Raw genomic sequence first — 21527 nt, 5'->3', positions numbered from 1 at the left:
GATTCCCACACATTATAGCTTCTCCCCACAAATTGTCAGGTAATCCAGAATCAGATAACATTGTCCTTTCCATTGATTGCAGTGTTTGGCCTCTTCTCTCTATAAATGCATTATGTTGAGGCCTATATGGTGCAGACTTTTTATGTTGAATACCTGCCATTCTAAGTCTACTCTGGAATTTATTATTTGTAAATTCTGTACCATTATCTGTTATAAGAGTTACTAATTTCTTTTAGTTTTCCTCTCTGCAAATTTTAACCAATTAAAGAAATTTGTATACGTTTCAGTTTTTCTCTTCATTAGAAAACAGAAACCATACCTAGAATAGTGGTCCATTATGCTTAATATGTATCTAGCACCACCTACACTTGGCTTTTTAGGACCTATTATATCGGCAAATACTACCTCTTAAAGGCTCTTTGGTAGTAAATCCATCAATTCTATTTGCCGGTATAACTTTGCTTTTGTTTTGATTACAAGCAGAACATTGCAAATACTTATTACAAGGTTTCAAACTTATTCCTTTAGATAGTTGAACAGTTCTCTTAATCATTTTAAAATTTAAATGACCTAGCCGTCTGTGTAACAAGTGAATACATTCATCATGAGGTTTCTTATTATCATAAACTGTGTTAGCCACCTTTAAACCATTATCATTTAACACATATAATTCACCTCTTAAAGATGCAGTAATTTTCTTACCTTCTTTTCAATTAAACAAGTATCTCCCCTAAAGGTAACTATGTATCCTAATTTAACCAACATTCTAACTGAAAGCAAATTAAATTTAAGTTGAGGTACATATAACATTTTTATGTTCTCCTTTATACAAGAACAATGAGCAATACCTTCACCTTTTGCCTTCATATTCCATCCGTTTGCCAATGAGATATGCTGTGAACTCATGGACATTTTTACAAATTTTTGTTATCATTTGTAATACAGTGGGACGCACCACTGTCAACCACCCATAAATTATTTTTTACAACTCCATTACTATACATTGCTAACTCATAATTCTTATTTCTTCTTTGTTGGCTTACAGCATTCTGGCTTGCATTCTGGCGCTTTGGTTTCTTACAAAATCTTGTCAAATGTCCTCTCCCTCCACAATTAAAACACTTTTAATTGCGAATGCAGTAGGAGATTCATTATTTTCCTTTTGAGGTTGCTCCCTCCTTAACTGATCTCGTTCAAGCCTTCTTCTGGCCTCTTCAATCAATCTGCCAGTGATATCAGTTAAAGTTAGTCTTTCTTTAGGCAATATTTCAAGGGAAGTTACGTAGTCATCAAAACTTTCGTCTAAAGAAGATAGAATTATGTAGACTTGGTGTAGCTCAGAGAAAATTAACTCCTTCTCATGAAGTTCTTGAAAAATGCTTTTCATAGTATTCAAATGACTCAGCATATCACCATTTTTTGTAGATACGTGCGGAAAAGCTTCCGTGTTAGATTTATGTGAGCACCAATGTTATCTCTGACATAAATCCTCCTCAGTTTTTGCCAACACCCAACTGCTGTTTGCTCTCCACGTATATGAACAAGTTGTTGATCAGTTAATGTTAGTCCTATGATGCAAAGTGCTTGTTCATTTTTCTGTTTAAATTCTTCTATCTTTTGACTATCTTCCTCATCTTCAGAATCCCATTCTTCTACGTTTGGTGGGTTTTCAATTATGTTCCACAGACCTTCTCTTCGTAGAAGTAGACTACATTTCATAGACCATGAAACATAGTTTGTTCCATCCAGCTTGGATATAAGGGACAAACTTTGTAGACTGACTTGTGCCATGTTTCACTATATGGATATAAAAATATAATTGATAAAACACAGCTGTCTGTTTACTGTAACGTGTAACAACACTAAATCTCACTTTTTACATAAACCTGTTTTTATCCTAGTTAAACTGACTTTGCAGTCTCTCTGGGCCCATAACCAGTGTTAAGCCTGGATTCCCCAACGGGTGTTAAGGAAAACAAACTAAACAGAACGTGCAGCGAAGTCAGATAGGAAGACAGGTAAATGTGTGAGATAAGTTTTCTAGTTAACACGCAGTAAAAATACAGATACGCTTGTGCTATCAAAAAATATTGTTTATTCCATTTAAGAATTATAGCATAGTCATATAAACGGTCCATTAGTCATATATCAATTTCAGTCAATTCTTGTCGGGATACTCTATTTGCAAAGTCCGTGTTGAATAGCCAATGTCAGTTCACTTACAATAAATCTGTCCAATCTTTATCTTCTCTCCGTTGAGAAGTATCAACACTCCTTGTTCTCTCCCCTGCTCCAGCAATAACACAGTCATCAATCCATCAAGTAATTAGGGATCAGTAAGCCAGAGAGAGAGAGCTGAAATTGCCTCGCTTCTTATATAGTGCTTTTACAACCACACCCTTAATTACATTCTTGCTGTTAAAGTTACACACACTTTAACTAACAAACCATGATACCTTATTTATTATTTTTACCCAAACCAGTTAGGGTAAACAATGTTATCCCTAACAGATATTTTAAATCAGGGTTCTCCAACCTTAGCAAAGTTGGCTGGGGAATTCTGGGAGTTGAAGTCCTCCAGGCTTAAAGTTGCTAAGGTTGGAGACCCCTGTTTTAAACGATGGGTTTGGCCACTTGTCACATGGTCTAAATAGCAAGTTGCAGATGCAGAGGTGCCCCATGCCTGTGATCCGTCTGGTGGGTTAATTTTGAAAACTGGTTCAGTGTTCCCATATTCAGAAATAGCCCAGAGGAGGCAGCAAACATGGAGTGAAGCCATATAGTCCTCCTTCAGTGCATCAATAAAACTCCATCATATTTCACCCTGTAATAGATATCACCCTGTCAGCTAGAGGGTTGTTTTTTGACATGAATTTAATATCCTTTCAAAAAAGAACTAGTTTGGTGTTTATAAATAGCCCAACTAGCTAATATATTATAGCATGGATTCTGGGGAGCACCAGAAATGTTCTCTTCTTTATATCCCTATCTGTTGTATTATATAAGCATGAAAGAAGAGCATAGGGTGAAGTAGGAGGGAGTGACTGATAATGAATTTCATGCTAAGCTAAGCTAAGGATTGGCAATGTTGGCAGCAAGTGGCTGTGATCAGCAGCAACTAAAGTTGTCTAAGAATAGGCAAAAGTGTGCCCTCTCACATCATAATAAAAAGTAAGTAACTCCAAATGGTTTGTTGGAAACCAATGGAAAATCTGAAATATTAGCAAGATGTAACTAGTAGAACCTCTCTTTATCTCTCTCTCTCTCTCTCCAGATTTAAGCAGAATCAGAGCTCTCTCAAAGCTTTCTCAAGGCTACCTCAAGGGAGTATTGCCGCTCCTGCAGAAGCACAGTTCCTCCTGCACCCCAAAGCAAAATAGCTATGGGAGGTATGCACAATGATTGAATGAGTGGGAAGCAACCCTACAGCAGCCTCAAGTGGCCAATTGGAGCCCAGCAGATCCAAGCCCCTGACTGCATCGTTAACCATGCTGTCAGTGAAGCATGTCAGATTGGGTAGAGGCAAGAGCTACTAGGTTGGGAAGAGAGCAAAAACATTGCTTTAAGCCTGGAATAGCTATGGGTGAGTTACCTTGTTTGCGGACTTAGGGTGAATGAAACTTTATGAGGTCACATAAAAGCAATTACTAGGACATGTCAGTGACTAAGACAGGAGGATATAAAGATGACTCTTCCCTCTCACCAGAGTAACTCTTGATTGGCAAACATGTCTCATTTTTGGATCTAATATGTTTCAATTTCAGCAAAGCGTTTGACAATTCCCCATGACTTTCTTATTAGCCAGTAGTTAAATGTGGGTTGGATTGGCTGAGACTTAAGAAGAAGCACAGGTAGAATAGAAAAATAGATTGGATGAAGGAATTCTGCAAATTCTGAATGGTTGAATCCTGGGTCTTACATGCATCAGCATTTTATTAATGATTTGAGTTTTCAACCGAATTTGAGACAGGGTTTTCAGCAGATACAAAATCAGGTGAGAGAGCAAATACCCTGGGAAGGCAGCTTTGAAATCCAGAAACATTTCCCTACTCTAGACAAACTGTATGAAAACACCACACTTAAATTTAAGAGGGACAAATGCAAAGTTCTTCACTTGGGAAAATGAACCAGAGGCACAAAAATGGGGGATTACCTGCCTGGATAACAATATTGCAAAGGAAAACCAAAAGTCTGGGAACAAGAGTGGATTATGAATTGACTATGAGTCAGCACTTGGCTCTTTCCAGTACTGTGGCTATAGGATTTTTCAGAAGTAGAACAACACATAGAGACCAAACACCGAAAGGTGTAGCCCCCCACCCCCCCCTTTTTTTTTTTAAATGAAACTGCCTTCAAAATGCAGTTTGCCAAATGGCAACGGTACAGTTTTGTGCCTTCGGGATAACCTTTAGCGAATATGACTCATATACTGCAGAGAGCTCTGTGAAATGTAAAGCTCCCATGAGTTGACGGATGAGGCGAAATCTCAGCTTCGCTCGCCCCCCCACCCCCCGCCCCCCGCTGGTTTTTGGGAAGCTCGCCCTTTTTGTGGCCCGGCGGGGAAGTGGGTTCCAAGCCCTCGCGGGGCGTCTCCGTCGAAGTGTGCGGGTTTTTGGGGGTTTGGGGTTTTTTTTGGGGGCTTCCTTCGCTCCCACGGAAGACCCCAGGATGCCAGCAGCCGGCGAAGGGGCGTGGATTGGCTCCGTGACGTTTTGTTTGCAGCAGAGGGAGAGAGCGTGCGAGCTCGGAGGCGGCGAAGAGCTGCAGGGGCAGCGGCAGGCGCGCGAGTGAGGCAGGCTGGCAGCCGCCAAGGCGGACTGGTGTCTCTTTACGCGAAGGGGGAGCCCAGCGCTCAGCCGCCACCGGCTTCAGGATGTAGGCGATCGACGGAAGGGCTCTTACTGGCAGAAGGGCTCATCATGAAGAAACACTCGGCCAGAGTAGCCCCTCTTAGCGCCTGCAACAGCCCGGTTCTTACTCTCACCAAAGTGGAAGGTAAACGCGCCCAGCCAACAGGATGCCGGGCAGGGTTGGGTGTTTCTCCTCCCCCCCCCCGAACAGAAACATCTGTCTTTGCATGGCAAAGGCGCTGCCGTCGGCAAGTGGCGAGGGAGCGGCCCGCCGCGGGGGCGAAAGCAAGATCGGAGCGCTTTCGGGGGGGAGGGGGGAAGACCCGCACCTGCCCTGGTTCCCCGGGACGGTATAAGAGAGAGAGGCTGCCCCGGGGGGAGTCGGAGAAGACGGATGGGCTTCTGGGTTGCCTGCTGCAGTTCCCCCCCTTCCCCTCTTGTGAAGGAGGGGTCGGGGGGCGGCAATTAGGGCATGCTTGACTAGTTTCCCTTTAAGGGGAAGCTTTCGCCAATGCGGCTCCGCTGTCCCGGGGAGGTGAAAGTCACCTTTTCTGGGGTCGTCTGGCTCGCCCTCCCCGAGGGAGTCGAGCCGGCCAGGCGCCCCTTGCTCTCCGGCCCGCCGTAAGTTCTCTCTTCAAGCGCAGGGGCTTCCCTGGTATAAACAAGCCGGAGAGGCTGGCGCATTGGAGGAGGAGGAGGACGAGGAGGAGGAGGAGGGCAGCTGGCTGGAAGATGGGTAAAGGCTCTGCATTGGGCTGTGGGGGTAGGTGGATGAGGTAATTTGGCGGGTATCCACTTGGAAGCGCCTCTCGGGGAAGAAGTCTGCATTCCTCCTCAGGGAGATGCCTCTTCCCTCCCTCATCCTCAGCCCCGGTGCGCCGGGTCTCCCGTTCTCGCTCTCGGGAGGGAAGGGAGACTTCTGGAAACACTTTTGGGCCCGCCAACTCTCGCTGCCGTTTTAAAGGAGAGGTGTGGACCGACATGCTCTGGGAAGACCGCTAAGGTCATTGCTCTGGGGACTGGGACCCGAGGCAGGCCGTCCCCATTGGCAGCCCAGACTCGACGCGCTTCGGGGGAGCCGCCGCCGTTGCCCGACAGAAGCCTCGCTGTAAACCAAGCCGGGCTCCAGCAGCCGTTGAGGAAATGTTCTTGCGGGACTTGAGGAACAACTGAATTGAACGGGTGCCCCAAAGGCACCCGGCAGTCGGGAGAGCGGCCCGGCGGACATGGGGAGCTTAGAAAGAAGAGCCGGTAGGAAAAGGCCGACGAGAGGGAGTTGGATGGGGACGAGGAGGGCTTGTGGCGTTGTGATGCTGGATTCCAAGGAATAAGAAGTTTGCAAGTTGTGGGGTGGTTTTGCTCGTTGGTAGAAACAATTTGCCCGGGAGATAGGATGGCTATGAGAGAGGCAAGGGGGGGGGGGGACTAATTATTGAACAGAGAAGGCATGATGGGAAGAAAAATAAATGTATTTGGGATTTAATAATAGTGGACATCTAGAAATGAGGAAAACAGAAGAGTTGGAAAGGACCTTGGAGGTCTTCTAGTCCACCCCCCTGCTCAAGCTGGAAACCCTACCCTATACCATTTCAGACAAATGGTTGTCCAATCTCTTCTTTAAAACGTCCAGTGTTGGAGCATTTACAACTTCTGGAGGCAAGTTGTTCCACTGATTAATTGTTCTAACTAAGAAGGGGAGAAACTTTGGATTAAATGAAGAAAAGTGATGCTCCACCCTGGACTGATGCACTTAGAGATATGTTGTGCTGAAGCCTTCTAGATTTACAGTACAACTCTCAAATGTCAGGCAGCATGAGTAATTTGGAGGGTACTAGGCTGGGGAAAGAATCCATAGCTCTGAACCATCATTGCTACAACATGAAACTATACAGAATTACTCCATTCTGAATGATTCCGCTTGTTTTAGGGGAAGGGGGTGATCATGATTTAGGTTCATCAAGCAAATATATAATATCAAATATATCATAGCCACCATTTTGTTGTTCGTGTCTTGTGTTACTTCAGAACGTATATGCATTTAATTTCAGGACATATAAGCGTTTTATTGGGGGGGGGAATGTGGAAGAACCACATATGAGAAGACATATTTTAATATGTATGGAATCACTGCAAGGCATTTTTGTTACTTGCTTTCTTATTTACTAGTTGGCCCAGGCCAAGCATAAATTGTGGAATGGGTTTTATAGGAAGTGACAAAAAATGTTAACAACTTCAACTGGTTGCTGTTTCCTTTGATTTCAGGAAGTCATTTTTATTTAGACTAGAGACAAGGAGACTGTAAAATGTTTTCCATTTATTTGCATTACAGTATTCATCCCAACCTTAAGACACCTTTTCTTATTTAATCTTCTTCATAAAAGATATGAATTTCCTGCATTCTGGTATGCAACTGCTGCTTTTAGAGATGGGGTTTTCCATGATCACTGGGAGTTAGACTGTATAACAGCATCTCACATATGTAAACATTAGTCTGCAAATCTAATTTCTATCTCTACTAGATAACCTGACTATTTGGGGAAAAGCTGGCAAGGTCAGACTTTGTTAATATTTGGATGGAAGATCACAGGAAATCTCAGATCTGTAGCTTAGATTGGGAAATTTTGACATTCCCAAAGACTGACGAGACTCTTACATATTATTGCTGGGAAAATGATACGCGTGCAGTCACTAGACTTTAATCTTGATGCAAAGGATTCTACATTTTACATTAATATGTGATGTGGTTTTTGTGGCTCCTGCAAAGATTAAGCTCACAAAATACAGCTTTTTAGAATGCGCATATATACTCTTTTTCTTTTATCCTGTTTGCTGTTGCCAGACTGAAACTAGCTAACGATGAAATATTCACTTCAGATGCAGGATAAATAATGTTTCCAATCTACTCTGTTGTGGATTCTTCAAAACACATTTTGCACTATCTTTTGGAAACACTTTTAAAATTCTTTTGTCTGTAATGGAACATCTAGTCTATGATACAGTTACCCAGGACGCTGCTGCACTGCATATAAGGAATATGTTCTAGAAAACACATTGTGTTTTTCTCAGTATTTTCTGTTTTTTGTTTTTATAAAAACTATATTGTTATTATTATTTATTAAACTTATATGCCACCTCGCTTAAAAGTGACTATATGTTATAAAATAAAACAAACTAATAGCATTGACAAACTTCTTCAGCAAAAATATAGTACTTGACGTTAAAAGGATCTCTATGTCAGCTCTATGTCGTTGATTGGAATGGATAATTCATGGAACCCTCACACTCTACGCTAACTCAGAAGGAAATTAAAAAATCTGAAAAAGAATTATAAAATAAGCCTTTGTATTCAATTAAGTTTACTCCAAATTAAAAGTATGTAATTAGGAATGAAGCTATAAAGAGATGCTGACTTAAGACATGTAATACAATTCTCTAAAACGCAGATGATGTTTACTCCAAATTAAAAGTATATAATTAGGAATGAAGCTGTAAAGAGACACTGACTTAAGACATTCTCTAAAATGCAGATCAGGTGTGGTATAACTGCATTCCTCCACCACCAAATTGGACTATAATTCGTATAATTCATAAGACATGCACAGATTTCAAATCCAACATCTGGAAACCCCCAAAATTATCTATCCTTGTTTTAGCTCTTTTCTGCCTTGTTATTAATATCCATTGCCAGGTCTCTTGACCATTAAAAATGAATCTATCTTCTATTTCGGCAATTATCCTCTAATAGGATTTGCATTACGTTTTTCTTTATTTTGTTTACATTATAATTTATTTATTTTAAAGATAATATTTATACATTTATGTTTCAAATTTTTAAATTGCCAACTGTGACAACTCTGAAATTGCGCTTGACTCTTTAGACTCCAGGTAGTTCACCTAAAGATGATAACCATCCTAAAAATAAAACAGGTATTAATTATTATTAGCTTAAAAATGTTAAAATTTAACAGGAAAAAAGCAAGTCAAGCCATGAAGGCAGAATAAAATAACAGTATTCATCACTTTAATCTCCAGAAGTATAAGGAACTCCCTGGACCTCACGTAGAATATATCATATGGGTGATGGGCCTTCCAACCTTACCTCTCTAAATTCCCGAATAAAGGGAGCCCAAAATATCATTTCCAGGTTAATCTCACAGGATGGGCTGACTGGATTTGGAGAATATGGCCCCATAGAAAACATGGACACAAGCCATGTAGGGCTTTATAAGTCAACCCTTTGATTGAGTTTATGGGACATCCTGTCCAATACCAGCCATATACAGAAGCAAAGCTGCTGAAACAGCCCTTACCTTTGTCAGTATGCAGGCTATCATATTCTGCACCATCTGAAATTTCCAGATAGACATCAAAGACAGCCCTAACATACTGCAGTAACCCAGCCTGAAAGAAATAAGGACATGAATGATGGGCTTTATAACTTCCCTCTACAGAAAGGATTGCAAATTAATTTCAGATACATTCATATCCCTACTTTAAGGCACAGAACTCAAAGGTTTTTTAAAAATACAAAAGGAACATGAACATTTTTAGGTGCGTGATTCAAAACTCCTGTTCTTCAATATCTTGTATTAATCGTTTGATACAATGATAGTAAAATGAAAATGACGTATAATTTAGTATACAAAGAATTAATACGTGTTGTAGAAAGTAAATATTCTCAGTGTCATATATAATTTCTTCTAATCCAGATTCTTTTAAGGAAGTAGATTCTGCTGATTATCAAGCTTCTTTGGGCTATCTATTCTTTAGGTCTTTGAAAAGCATTCTTCACTTGTAAATTAATGGGTAATTTAAATAAGTACCACCGCTTTATTATCTACTTAACAACAAAATTTGTTTGTATGAAGTTTTTATCTGGCTTGCATATAAAATGCTAGTGAGTTTGCCTTCAGAAAAGCTCTGTGATTTATAATAGGGCAATATCTTTGTTGGGATATTTTTCTTAAGATACATACTTTGCTGAGAGCCAATTTGCTGTCGTGGTTAAGGCATCAGGCTAGAAACCTGTGACTGTGACTTCTAGTCCTGTGTTAGACCCAAAACATATGAAGAATGGTTGCAGGAATTGTCTATGTCCAGTTTAATGAAAAGAAGGACTAAGGGTGACATGGTAGCAATATCTAAGGGGTTGTCACAAAGAAGAAGGAGTCAATTTATTTTCCAAAGCACCTGCAAACAAGACAAGAAGCAATGGATGGACACTAATCAAGGAGAGAAGCAACTTGGGATAAGGGGAAACTTCCTGACAGTTAGAACAATTAATCAGTGGAACTACTTGCCCCCAGAAGTTGTAAGTGCTCCAACACTGCAGGTTTTTAAAAGCAGATTGGACAACCATTTTGTCTGAAATGGTATAGGGTTTCCTGCTTGAACAGGGGGTTGGACTAGAAGACCTCCAAGGTCTCTTCCAACCCTGTTAAACTGTTACTTGCTGTTGTGACTTGCAGTGACTTTGACTCGGCCGTAAGGAGGAGGCAGTGGCAACCACTTCTAAAAAAAAATCTTGCCAAGAAATGCAGGCACTTGTTCAGGCAGTCTGCAAGAATCAGACATATTGAACAGAAGGAAAAATTATTTGTTACAGCATTTTAAGGATACTAATATTATAAGAAATAATTTTAAAAATAGAGATTTAAATAAAAGCACAGAATGAATGGAAGATGTTGAGTCACCAGGCAAGCTTATTATTGCTACCTATTTCTAAGTTACAGGTGAATCTTCCACTCTTTCCCCAAGCTTATTCATTCCACCATCCTCTGCACATCAGCAACTGAAACTAGCTGCCCTCACACTCCCAGAAAGCCACATAGGGAGCACCATCTTTGCTTTCTAAGTAAACTAAGCCTGATAACACATACGCTGTAGAATGATTCTCAGCACATCCGTTTTGGCAAGTGAGAACAAAACTTAAGTCATTTTGGAATCCTAGCCTCAAGAAAGGAAAGCGGAAATAAGAAGCTTTTTCTGAATAGAATCAAAGTTTTCCCAGGCTTACCATTTTTTTGAAAAATATTGGGGTAGATCAAAGATTGCTGAAAAGGAAGAATGGAAGGGAGAAAAGTCCTGGTTTGAATTCCCAGAGAGTTTCAGGAATCAGCTGAGATAAGCCCAACACTGAAAAGCCCAAGGCGATTCTCCAGGTCTGCCTTGATTCGTGATAAATAGAGCTAAGTTAGTTTGTCTAAAGAATAAAGCTGATAGAGGGAGCTCAGAAGTAAGACCAAGAAGCCCTGGTGATGCAGTGGTTACAATGCAGTATTGTAGGCAAACTCTGCCCACAGTCTGGAGTTTGATCCTGACCAGCTCAAGGTTGACTCAGCCGTCCATCCTTCTGAGGTCATTAAAATGAGGATCCAGATTGAGGGTAATATACAAAACATTGTAACCCACCACTCCCAAAAGTGCTGTAAAGCACTATGGAGTGTATGCGTGCTAGTGCTATTGATGTAGATAAAGGAATTAGGATGAACTGCTCCTAAGCTTCTGATTAAAAATTAGAAATCAGTGAAATTCAATAAACACTGAATCCAAGAGTAAGATGGATCAATAAGCTAGGATGCACTGTGTGGAGTTTGTGCTTTATTTTCTAGGACTGCACCTGCTTATTTCTCATAATTGTATCTAATAACTTTTGTGTATGATGTCTAATGCATTTTGCGCAAACTCATTTTTTGTAATTGTTTTCAATCTTAGTCTCTTTGAGCCATAAATCAGTTCATTATAAATTACTCTCCCCCACAGCATTTTATTGGGGGTATTCAAGCCACTGTTTGTGATATTATCAGTACTACATGTCATATTGCATCAGTTTATAATTGTTTGGAGCATTTGATTACCTAATGTTAAAAATGTCCTGTTCAAGGCTGAGCAAAAACATCATAAACTGTTAACTGAGAAGAAGTATCTCAGCCAATTAAATAAGCAGGCAAAGAGCCAGCAATGCAGATGCACAGCCATTTTGGGGAAAATGGAGGACAAGGTCTTACCTGATGGGCAAGCACAAAACAGGAGCTACAGTGTTCAGTCCAGAGCCCAGCATAGCACAGGTTCAAGGAAATGGAGCAAGGTAATGACCAAGAGACATCAAGGTTCATAATTGCTAGTAAAACATCATGAAATCTGTTGCTTAGGCCATACTGTTAGGAATAACATGGTTACCTAACTTAGTTTGGGTAAAATAATATATATAGACTATGATTGTGTGTATCACTTTAACTGTAAAACATGTATTTTGGGTGCGGTTGTAAAATCACCATAAGAGGGAGCAAGAGAGCTCACTGTTTGCTGGCTTTTACTGGATTGCTGACAATGATGGATTGATGGTGATAACTGCGTGTTTTCCCTGCTATTGCTGAACGAAGAAAAGAGGTTTGATTTTCTTCATATCTCTACTGCAAAAAGAGATATATTACTGGACTGATTATTTGTGAGTTTACTGACCTCTTTTTCGACACTGACCTCTTTTTCGACATTCCAAGCTAATGAATAATCCCCGGACGGACTGAACTAGTGTATGATATATGGACTGTTTGACTATGCTATAACTCTTACTGGAATAAAAACTATTTAACTAGCACTGTGTATCTGTTTTACTGAGTGTAAGCTACAACAATGTTTATCTCACATATCTGCCTGCCTGCCTGACTGCCGTTGCACATTTTGCTAGGGTGTATATCCCTAACACATACACTGCCCGATAGATACTAGGCACAACATTCCAAGTCAATGTAAGTAAACAAGGCTTACATTCTCATCTTTACGAAATGGTTGTTTTGTTTCTCCAATGTACAGATCTACACATATCTCCCTAGCAGATCTGTACATTGGGGAAATAAAACAACCATTTCATAAATGCATGGCACAACATAGGAGAACATCAGGACAAGATTCAGCAGTCCATCTGCATTTAAAAGACAAAGGCCACTCTTTTAAAGAAAACAAAACCCACATTTTGGACAGAGGGGACTGCTGGCTTGAAAGAGGGGTCAAAGAGGCCATCTATGTCAAAATTGAACACCCTTCTCTCAACAGAGAGGGATATAACATCATCTATCTCCACTCTATAACAGCCATTTCAGCAGTTCCAAAAAGACTCCAGTGCACTATTCAGGTTACCCGGAGGACACAGATAAATCTCCAAGTGGCCTCAACGACTCTTAAAACAGGGGTGTCAAACTCACGGCCTGCAAATTGGATGCGTCGTGGTGGCCATTCCCACACCCAGTTTAGCAAAGGGAAAAAAGTCACGATACATCACGTGATAATACTATGATGACGCAAGTTTGACACCCCTGTAAAATAATGCAAATACCATACCATAATTGTAATATGAGTGTATGTTTATGCTATGTTTTGTAGTGTATAATTAGGTGCAAATAAGTGCAAATGAAAAGGCACATTCTGAAGTCATCTATTGCTTTCCCAAATGGCATAGTGTGCCTTCGCTGCCATTGTCCGTTATTCCTTCCAATGCGAGAGCAGAAAAACTTTCAACACCTTGTGCTCAAGATCATGTTCATAGTAAAGGGATACATATGGCATTGTGTGTCACATGACTTCTGCACTGTAAACACCTTTATTGCTTGATTTAACACTTGGCATAAAGGTAGACACAGAGTAAAATGTTCAAAAACTGTTTGTATGCAACTTGCTCATTTTTGTGACTAGGAATATAATAGATTTTTAAGAAGCATTGGTATTGGGCTTGAACCCGTAAATACTTAGTTGTACATATGAAAACAAAATCTGAATTAATAAAGTTCAGTAAAGTCCCTTGTTATTATTCTATTGCATAAGGATTCTCAATTATTTTCCTTTCATTGTGAATTTAAAACTGAGATCCGCATATGATGCCATTTCAGGCTTGCTGCTTTGAAAATAAAAGGGTGCAGAATATACATCATTGAGCCTAACATTTGCCCTCTTTCTTTTGCTTTTTCTCAGGGGATGAGCGCTCCCATGATTGCACAACACCAGCAGAAGCTCAGACACAAGCTGGAATGGAAGCTGGTGGAAGAGGGAGCCCATGTTGCCAAACATGCTCCATGATCCATCTTAAGAAAATCTTCTGGGGAATAGTGGTAGTTCTTGGAGTCTGCTCTTCCTGGTCAGGTTCAACCCAGCTAGCAAAACTGACCTTTAAGAAATTTGATGCACCCTTCACTTTGACATGGTTTGCAACAAACTGGAACTTTTTATTCTTTCCTTTGTATTACATTGGACATGTTTGTAAGTCAGCTGAAAAACAATCTCCCCAACAAAGATACGGGTAAGAAGGGGTTGTCATATTTTGCTGTGTTGTCATTCCCTTCATGTTATTCCCTTCTTAGATGTTTCATTAAGCTTTTGGTAAAAAAGAAAAAAGAAAGGACTGTAAATTATTGGCCCAAATATTGGAAGGGAATAGAAGGAAGATAAGGACATTGTAGAGGAAGGGAGAATTTGTATTACACATTCCTATTAAAAATAAGTGAAATCTCTCTAAGTGAGCATCTATACACTCTCTGATGCTTTTTGTTGCTGTTGTTCATTTGTAATTGAGCTAATTAGAATAATAATAAATAATTTAACTGTCTTTTTCATTATGGCAAAAGATAAGATATAAGATAAAATATCTTCCTTCTAATTGTCATAGACATCAGAAGAGTCACATGAATTTATTTTACCTAATGCCATTTAAAGATAGTCATTTAATTTTAGTAAAAATATGTTATTTAATTAACAATGTTAGGTGCCCTGTTACAATTTTCCTCTTGAAGACCTGTTTTGACTTTCCCCTTTTTTACACACCTTTGTGTTTAAACTAGACATGTTTAGATAGGTGATATATCCTTTCTAATACATCTATATAGTTGGCTCTATAAAATGAAAATGTGGCAACAAGAATGTGTTTTTATTAGTGCAGCCACAAGTTTCTATCTATAAATGGGGGACTTGTCTAGATAATTTACAAGGGGCTTGGAAGTCTGTTCACCTCCATTGGCAGATGTTTTGAATTAAAGTGATATTGAATTAAAGTGAGTAAGGTCAAATGCAGAACTTGAAAAGAAAGGCAGTGATGGTGGAATTAACCATTATATGGCATACAATCTGCACATAACGACGGGGAAAAATCCCTTCCACAATATGACAAGATTCAATTTTCAAATTAATACAAACTCTTTATGGTAAGTCTTATCATAAAGACACGTAAAACATGACTACAATAAAAAGTTCATAGCAACTTGGGTTGATCAGAAAGAAGCAGTAGATGAGTTGTTTGTTTCTGGGCTGTACCTAAACATTGGACACTTATATTCAGGGGCAATCCCCCCTTCAGAGTTGCTTATATATTTTATTCTCATCACGTGCATTGAGAAATATTGCTTTGGACAACAATGTTTCACTGGAAGAATTGTGAAACTGATTCTTATAGGATTTGTACTGGAATCTTATTAAAATGGATAAATTTTAGAAATCAGGAGATAAAAGCTAAGAACCAGTGGCTCTGCTGTAATCTTTTCTTGCTTCATTACAAGCTTTTTAGTTTTAGGTGTTAATGCAGGAGTTCTCAAACTGTGGCTCATGGTTAACCAGAAGCCATCAACAACTTAAATGGATGGCAAAAGTTTCTTCTAAACCTAATCAGGCTTATGCAGGCAAAGTAGAAAGTGCTCTCAAAATATGGATATTTTGAAGGTTTCAAAGCCATAATCTCTGTTTTTGTGCTTATTCAATTGCTTTTTGTCTAATGATTTAAGCCACTACAGAAGAGACAGCTCCCAAGGAAAGGAAGTAAAAAATTAAAAAGATATGTGAATTTGAATTAATGTGTCTGAAAGGATGGGTTTCTACATGGCTCCAAGGAAAAATACATTGCAGCATTCAAATAAAAAATGTAGATATAAAACAATTCAACTTTTGCCTGAGCACTAAGCAATTTATGGCCCTTCAACTCTTATTGATCTTCAACCTCCATCTGCTTTATCCAACATGGGCAATGATTAAAAATGTTAGTATATTTTGTCAATATCTGGAAAGGCATTCCCTTGCTTGCAAATCCTAGGTCCACCAGAATACAGCTAGCTTTCAGTATTTTATCTGCTTAAGGTATACACTTAAATATTTTTGGAAATTTTACTACTGCCATTTATTATTTTGAAACTGCAATAGACAAACATAAATATCATCACTGATGATTGGCCTTGTTAATGGGGTGATAAGAGAGTCAGTTTGGTGGCTAGTGGTTAGAAAGCAAGAGACCGTGAATTCTAGTCCCACTTTAGTCATGAAAACCTCTCTCTCTCTCTCTCTCTCAGCCCAACTTACCTCACAGGTTTGTTGTGGGGACACTAAGAGGAGGAAAATATATTGCTTTGAGTTATTTGTAAAAATAATAATAATGATTGGATAGAAATAAATAAATAAAAAGAAAAAAATTCAGTTCAGCCATTTTGAAATAAACAGAATAATCATGTATACTTTCATTCCTTTGCATGTGAAAATGTGAATCAAACTACCATTTTTTAAAAAAAAAAACAGCAGCCTTACATGGGTTTGTGCTAAAGGATTTCTCAGAAGAATACCAGAATATCATGGATTCATTCTTGTCTTAAAATCTGTTAGTATCATGATGCCTTGAGCAGGAATTTGTCCGTCTGTAATATATATTCTATAGTTTGCTGCTTAGATAGCTTTTAAGCACATAGGACAAATAAGTGCTGAATAAGTATATTTGTTGATTCAAATAACGCCTCCATTTCAGTAGCATACTAAGATATAATCCTTATTTGTAAGCATGGTCATCTGACAGGCCCATAAGCTTTGTTTTATTTATTTGTGTTCACTTAAGATGATACTTTCAAAAAGGCAGCATAATATGCAATTAAACTTATTGGATGTTTTGTTAATTTTTTGGGGGGGGTATTATGCTGCTGATGTGTTCTAAAATGGGATTTGTGGTTCTGTTTTCCCCAGACTGACTCAATAATTAATATCATAAAATGGAAAAAGAAAGCAACAAATACCAGCCAATTGGCCTTTTTATTTAAAGGCACTAATGTTGTAAATTGCATTCTCACCTTCTGTAAGGAAAACGTACTGCTGTAATGAATGTGGTGAAGTTCTCTTTCAGACTTACACACCGAAATATTTAGAAAGAAATAGCTAATTTACAAAGAAGGGTGCGGCCATCCCAGCAAAGGGCAGAGAAATGTCAAAAAATGAAGCAGGAGAGGTGGGCCTTTACAAGAGTGGACAACTTTTTCCACTCTTTATCTTTTGGGCTTTGGGTTCCCTTATAAGGAGACTGGCTTCAAATCAAGCCATAACAAAGATTAAACCGTTGAAGACCAGACCATATCTAGTGAATCTGGATAGCAAGCTGGGATCAGTGAAGGTACTTGCAGTACAAATTTTGTTTGTTATTTTAAGGACTTAGGCATGTGCTAGTATGAGATCCTGTGAGATCCAGTGATCCAGAAATCCAGTGAGAAGATCCTCACTGAAATAATTTCTTGAGAAAGCAATTGCTCATTCTTTCTCCTTTTTCTTTTCTTTTCTTTGGTTTTTCTGTAGGAATCTGATTTTGTTATACAAGTAGTCCTTGTTTAGGGGGCCACAATTGGGATCAGCAAGTTGGACATTAAGTGAAGTGGTCATTAAGTGAAACTGAAACTCAGCTTTCCTTTGCTTTATAGACCTGTGAAGGTCATACATGTGAGGATAAACGGCTTAGAGAGGGCTGTAAAGCACTATAAAGCAGTATATAAGTTTAAGTGCTATTAGTTGTCAAGTTTTTTTTTTCATTTCTGTTTTAAATGCGAACAATCACTAAACGAGGACAATCTGTACATGAGGATTACTTGTATATAATTGAAATCCTTAGTCATTCTGGAAAAGTGATCTATGTTTTAGCACATGATTCATCCAGCAAGCCAGACAACTGCAGGAAGCAGGACTTCCATCACACCTTCCTGACAAGGGACAAAATAGGCAGATGCAAAAATGCTTTATGTTCATAGATTTGCCTTGTCTCTCTCTCTCTCTCTCTCTCTTCTACTTTAGGATAAATCAAGTGACTCTGGGCGGTTTACAATTCTAAAATTATAAAACAATTAAAACAGTACAAAAATCCAGAAAACTTTCATGACTGAGGGTATGCTAGAGATTTTTCCAGAGGTCGGATTCTACCAGTTCGCATCTACTTGCTCGAACCGGTTGTTAATATTCTTTCTTTTTAAATAAATTTTATTGATTTTACAATTAAAACAAACCAACAACACATACATAAATGAAAGAGAGAAAAAGAAGAAAGAAGAAAATAGAAAGAGAAAAATAGAAAACAATTAAAAACATTCTCATCTTCAACAGTTTGTAAGACCTCTTTTTTATCCTTATTTTATGCCATATACACACCAGTTCTTAGAAGAAATTACTGGCCTAATCCTGTGAGGAAGGCAATATTCTGGTGTTGCTTACAGAAACTGCCTCTCCATTAATCCTTATTACATTCTTGGCAGGACTAGACTTCCTGTCTCAGGAACTTCTCTGGAGTTTTCTTCCCCTCCTTTGCTGGTACTTTGCTTGTGTGGAGTGACCGTTCAAAGTTACAATGGCACTGAAAAAAGTGACTTATGACCATTTTTCACACTTACGACTGTTGCAGCATCCCCACAGTCATGAGAGGCCAGGTGAGGAGATGCGTGCCTCGATGTGAGTGATATTGAGTTGGCCACGCCCAGCCAGTCACATGACCACAAAGCCACACCCACCACTCAAGCCACGCCCACAGAACCAGTTGTTAAAAATTTGAATCCCACCCCTGGATTTTTCACTCAGTCTTTGATCTGATCCATTGCTGGTTAACAATGCAGCTGATACAGAATAGGTCAATCTTTAAGATGCTACAGATTCTTGATGTACTTCCTAAATATCTACTGTTCTTTTCTTTTAGGGAATGTTGTCGGTTTTTTGGAGACAATGGCTTGACACTGAAGGCATTTTTTACCAAGGCAGCACCTTTTGGTGTTCTTTGGACACTCACAAACTACCTGTACTTACATGCAATAAAAAAAATAAACACTACGGATGTTTCCGTATTGTTCTGCTGCAACAAAGCTTTTGTGTTCTTGCTTTCGTGGATTGTTCTCAGGGACAGATTCATGGGAGTGAGGGTAAGTGGTTAATCAACTCTCTTTTTTCCACCATCACCAGCACTGGTACCAGTACACAACTTTTGCTTAATCATTTATAACAGAGTAGTATAAATTATTTAACTTCCACATTAAAACTGATTTCATGTTTTTTTAAAGTTGTTCTTTAAATTATTGCTATATTTTCATTGTATCTTAGCTTTGGCTTTTTAAAAAAGTTAGTTTATTTGTCATCTTGAAACATATTTTTTTTTTCTGAAATAGTTTTAATTTCCCAGTTTTCATAGAGTGACATGTCTTAATACCAAAATTTAAGGTTTCAAGGTTAATTTTGTTGGTTTTGTTGTTGAAGTTGATTTTAATTTAATATTTCATCCATTAAGAAGATTTACACACAGAGAGAGAGAGTTTGTATTGTATTGTTTCTATACTGTATACTGCCCACAGTTGTGATGCATCCAACTTTCTCTCTATTTCTCCCCTTCCCCCATGTGTGTGTGTGTGTGTGTGTGTGTGTGTGTGTACACACACACACACACACACACAGAGAGAGAGAGAGAGAGAGAGAGAGAGAGAGAGAGAGAGAGAAAAGAAAGAAAGAAGAAAGAAAGAAAGAAAGAAAGAAAGAAAGAAGGAAAGAAAGAAAGAAAGAAAGAAAGAAAGAAAGAAAGAAAGAAAGAAAGAAATGGAGAGGGATAGAGAAGTTGGATGCATCACAACTGTGAAGCAGTATACAAACAATACAATACAAACAAGCATCTGGAAAAATAACATAAATTGTAATAAATCCATCATCCCCATTTATCCCAAGGCCTGGAGGAACAGCCAGGTTTTAAGAGCTTGTTTAAATAAATAAGATCAGGTTGGGGGTCTTATGAATTTAATGATCTGACAATTAAAAGAGTTTATCTACAGAAGGCTTATGCAATACGATGAATACTAATTGCACATTCAAAGAACATGTTGAATCTGTAGCTTTGAAATAGCTCAATGAAACTGAATAATATAAATATGAAATATTATTGTTCCCTTGTCTCTGCTGGCTTTTTCTGGATGAATGCAATAAGCTTTTGAACTTTAAAGTTCTTCAGAGTTTTAAATAACAATAACAAAAAGACTTTTTCTCTTTATAAGAAGAAATGTCAATGGAGACTTCAAGATCCTAATCAGAGTGCCTCCCCCAAAAGACATTTTTTAGCCCTGTACCATGTCTGATTTTCATCATATCTTTTAAATTAGCCTGTTAAATCGGCTTGACTGTATCTTAGTTTTCTTTTCAAGTAATTTGCTACATCATATTTTTTTTATCCTAACATTTTGTTTGAGCTTATACTGTGAGTCAGTCTAAGGATTTACTATTATCAAAAAGCCTATCAGTGTTGAAAATAATAAAATAATATCATTTTCTATGATCATGAGGGCTCCGGCTAATTAACCAAATGTCATGAACTGTCCTTTCCTTTAAGTTTTATGCATTTTCATGATTGGTTTCCAATTGTTTCTGCATTTTTAAAAAATCTGGATGCTGCTTCAGTGGATTGACATTCATAATTATGATGATGGCAAAATTATAGAGCAAGCATTGTGTTCAGTTGAAGAGCACATTGCTGTTCTGAGAGCTATAATTCTTTATCTGGCAAGTTACAGCAATAGTGAGAGGAAGCTCCTTCAAGTGAGGCAAACAAAACAATAAGGAGAACATTCAGGCCTTAATGTCTCACTGACTATTTAAAATATTTACCAACATCTGTACAAATATTTTGTAATACAGAACAAAGTGAGTTCACATTTACTTTGATCTTTTTGACTTAGAAGGCCAAAAGGAAAACTATTTGCCTTTAAAAAAAAATAATGTTACTTGATTTGTTAACTCAGGAAATATAGCATTTTTCTTGCCAGATACTATCTACATTAGGGGTTTCAAAGTCAAATAGTTACAAATGTTGCAGCTTTTCTGTGGTACTACTGTGATCAATACTGCACAGGAGACAGCAAGATAGAGGTTTTTCCACAGGTTTGGGAGCTGGGAGACGATGGGATTAGCCAACTTGCTTGCAAGCACAGCAAAGAAGTTTCAAGGACATAAGTTCCAAAGCCTCACTTTCTAATGGCTTTTAAAAATTGCTCATTAACTATTTCTAAGCTATTAGACACCTTCAGAATTACAAGTTTGAAAATGCTGAGTGAATCTGCCTTTAATCCTGAATAAAGGAAGTTGTAATCATAAGAAAGAATTTAAAGAATCTGAAATAAACAGCAAAAAGTTAAATAAAAATTTGATTCTAGAAAATTATAAATGGATAAAAATTTGAATATTGAAACTTTTACAGTAATATTTTGGAATTATAAAGAACAAACAACTTCGCATGGGAAATAGATTCTGTTTTAATTTTTACAAGACACAATAAAACAATTGTTAGCAATTTCAAGATTTTAAACATTAGTGAGACTAAAGTTTTTAGGCAGAGGAAAAACTTTCAAAACTGTAAAATGTTGCAAAACATTATAACAATGAAAATATTGA

At 38.4% G+C, this 21527-nt stretch overlaps 1 protein-coding gene across 3 annotated transcripts in view; it reads left to right on the top strand.

Annotated features, from left to right (window-relative positions):
• SLC35F3 (solute carrier family 35 member F3) overlaps positions 1-21527 on the top strand; it is a 119519-nt gene that overhangs the window by 85910 nt on the left and 12082 nt on the right. For 2 of the 3 annotated variants that reach the window (XM_026669327.2, XM_087967828.1), the window contains exons 3-4: positions 13815-14139; positions 18805-19024. In XM_026669327.2, coding sequence (XP_026525112.1) covers positions 13815-14139; positions 18805-19024 — 545 coding nt within the window. Of the gene's footprint in view, positions 1-4758; positions 4996-13814; positions 14140-18804; positions 19025-21527 lie in introns of those variants that run through there. The other variant, XM_026669329.2, reaches the window with a different exon arrangement.

Source organism: Notechis scutatus, chromosome 1, assembly GCF_049901735.1.
Source record: "Notechis scutatus isolate UNSWTSFEM ecotype Mainland chromosome 1, rNotScu1.2, whole genome shotgun sequence".
Taxonomy (NCBI): Eukaryota; Metazoa; Chordata; class Lepidosauria; order Squamata; family Elapidae; genus Notechis; species Notechis scutatus.
Note: the sequence above shows the minus strand (reverse complement) of the source record. Positions and strands in the feature narration are given on the sequence as shown.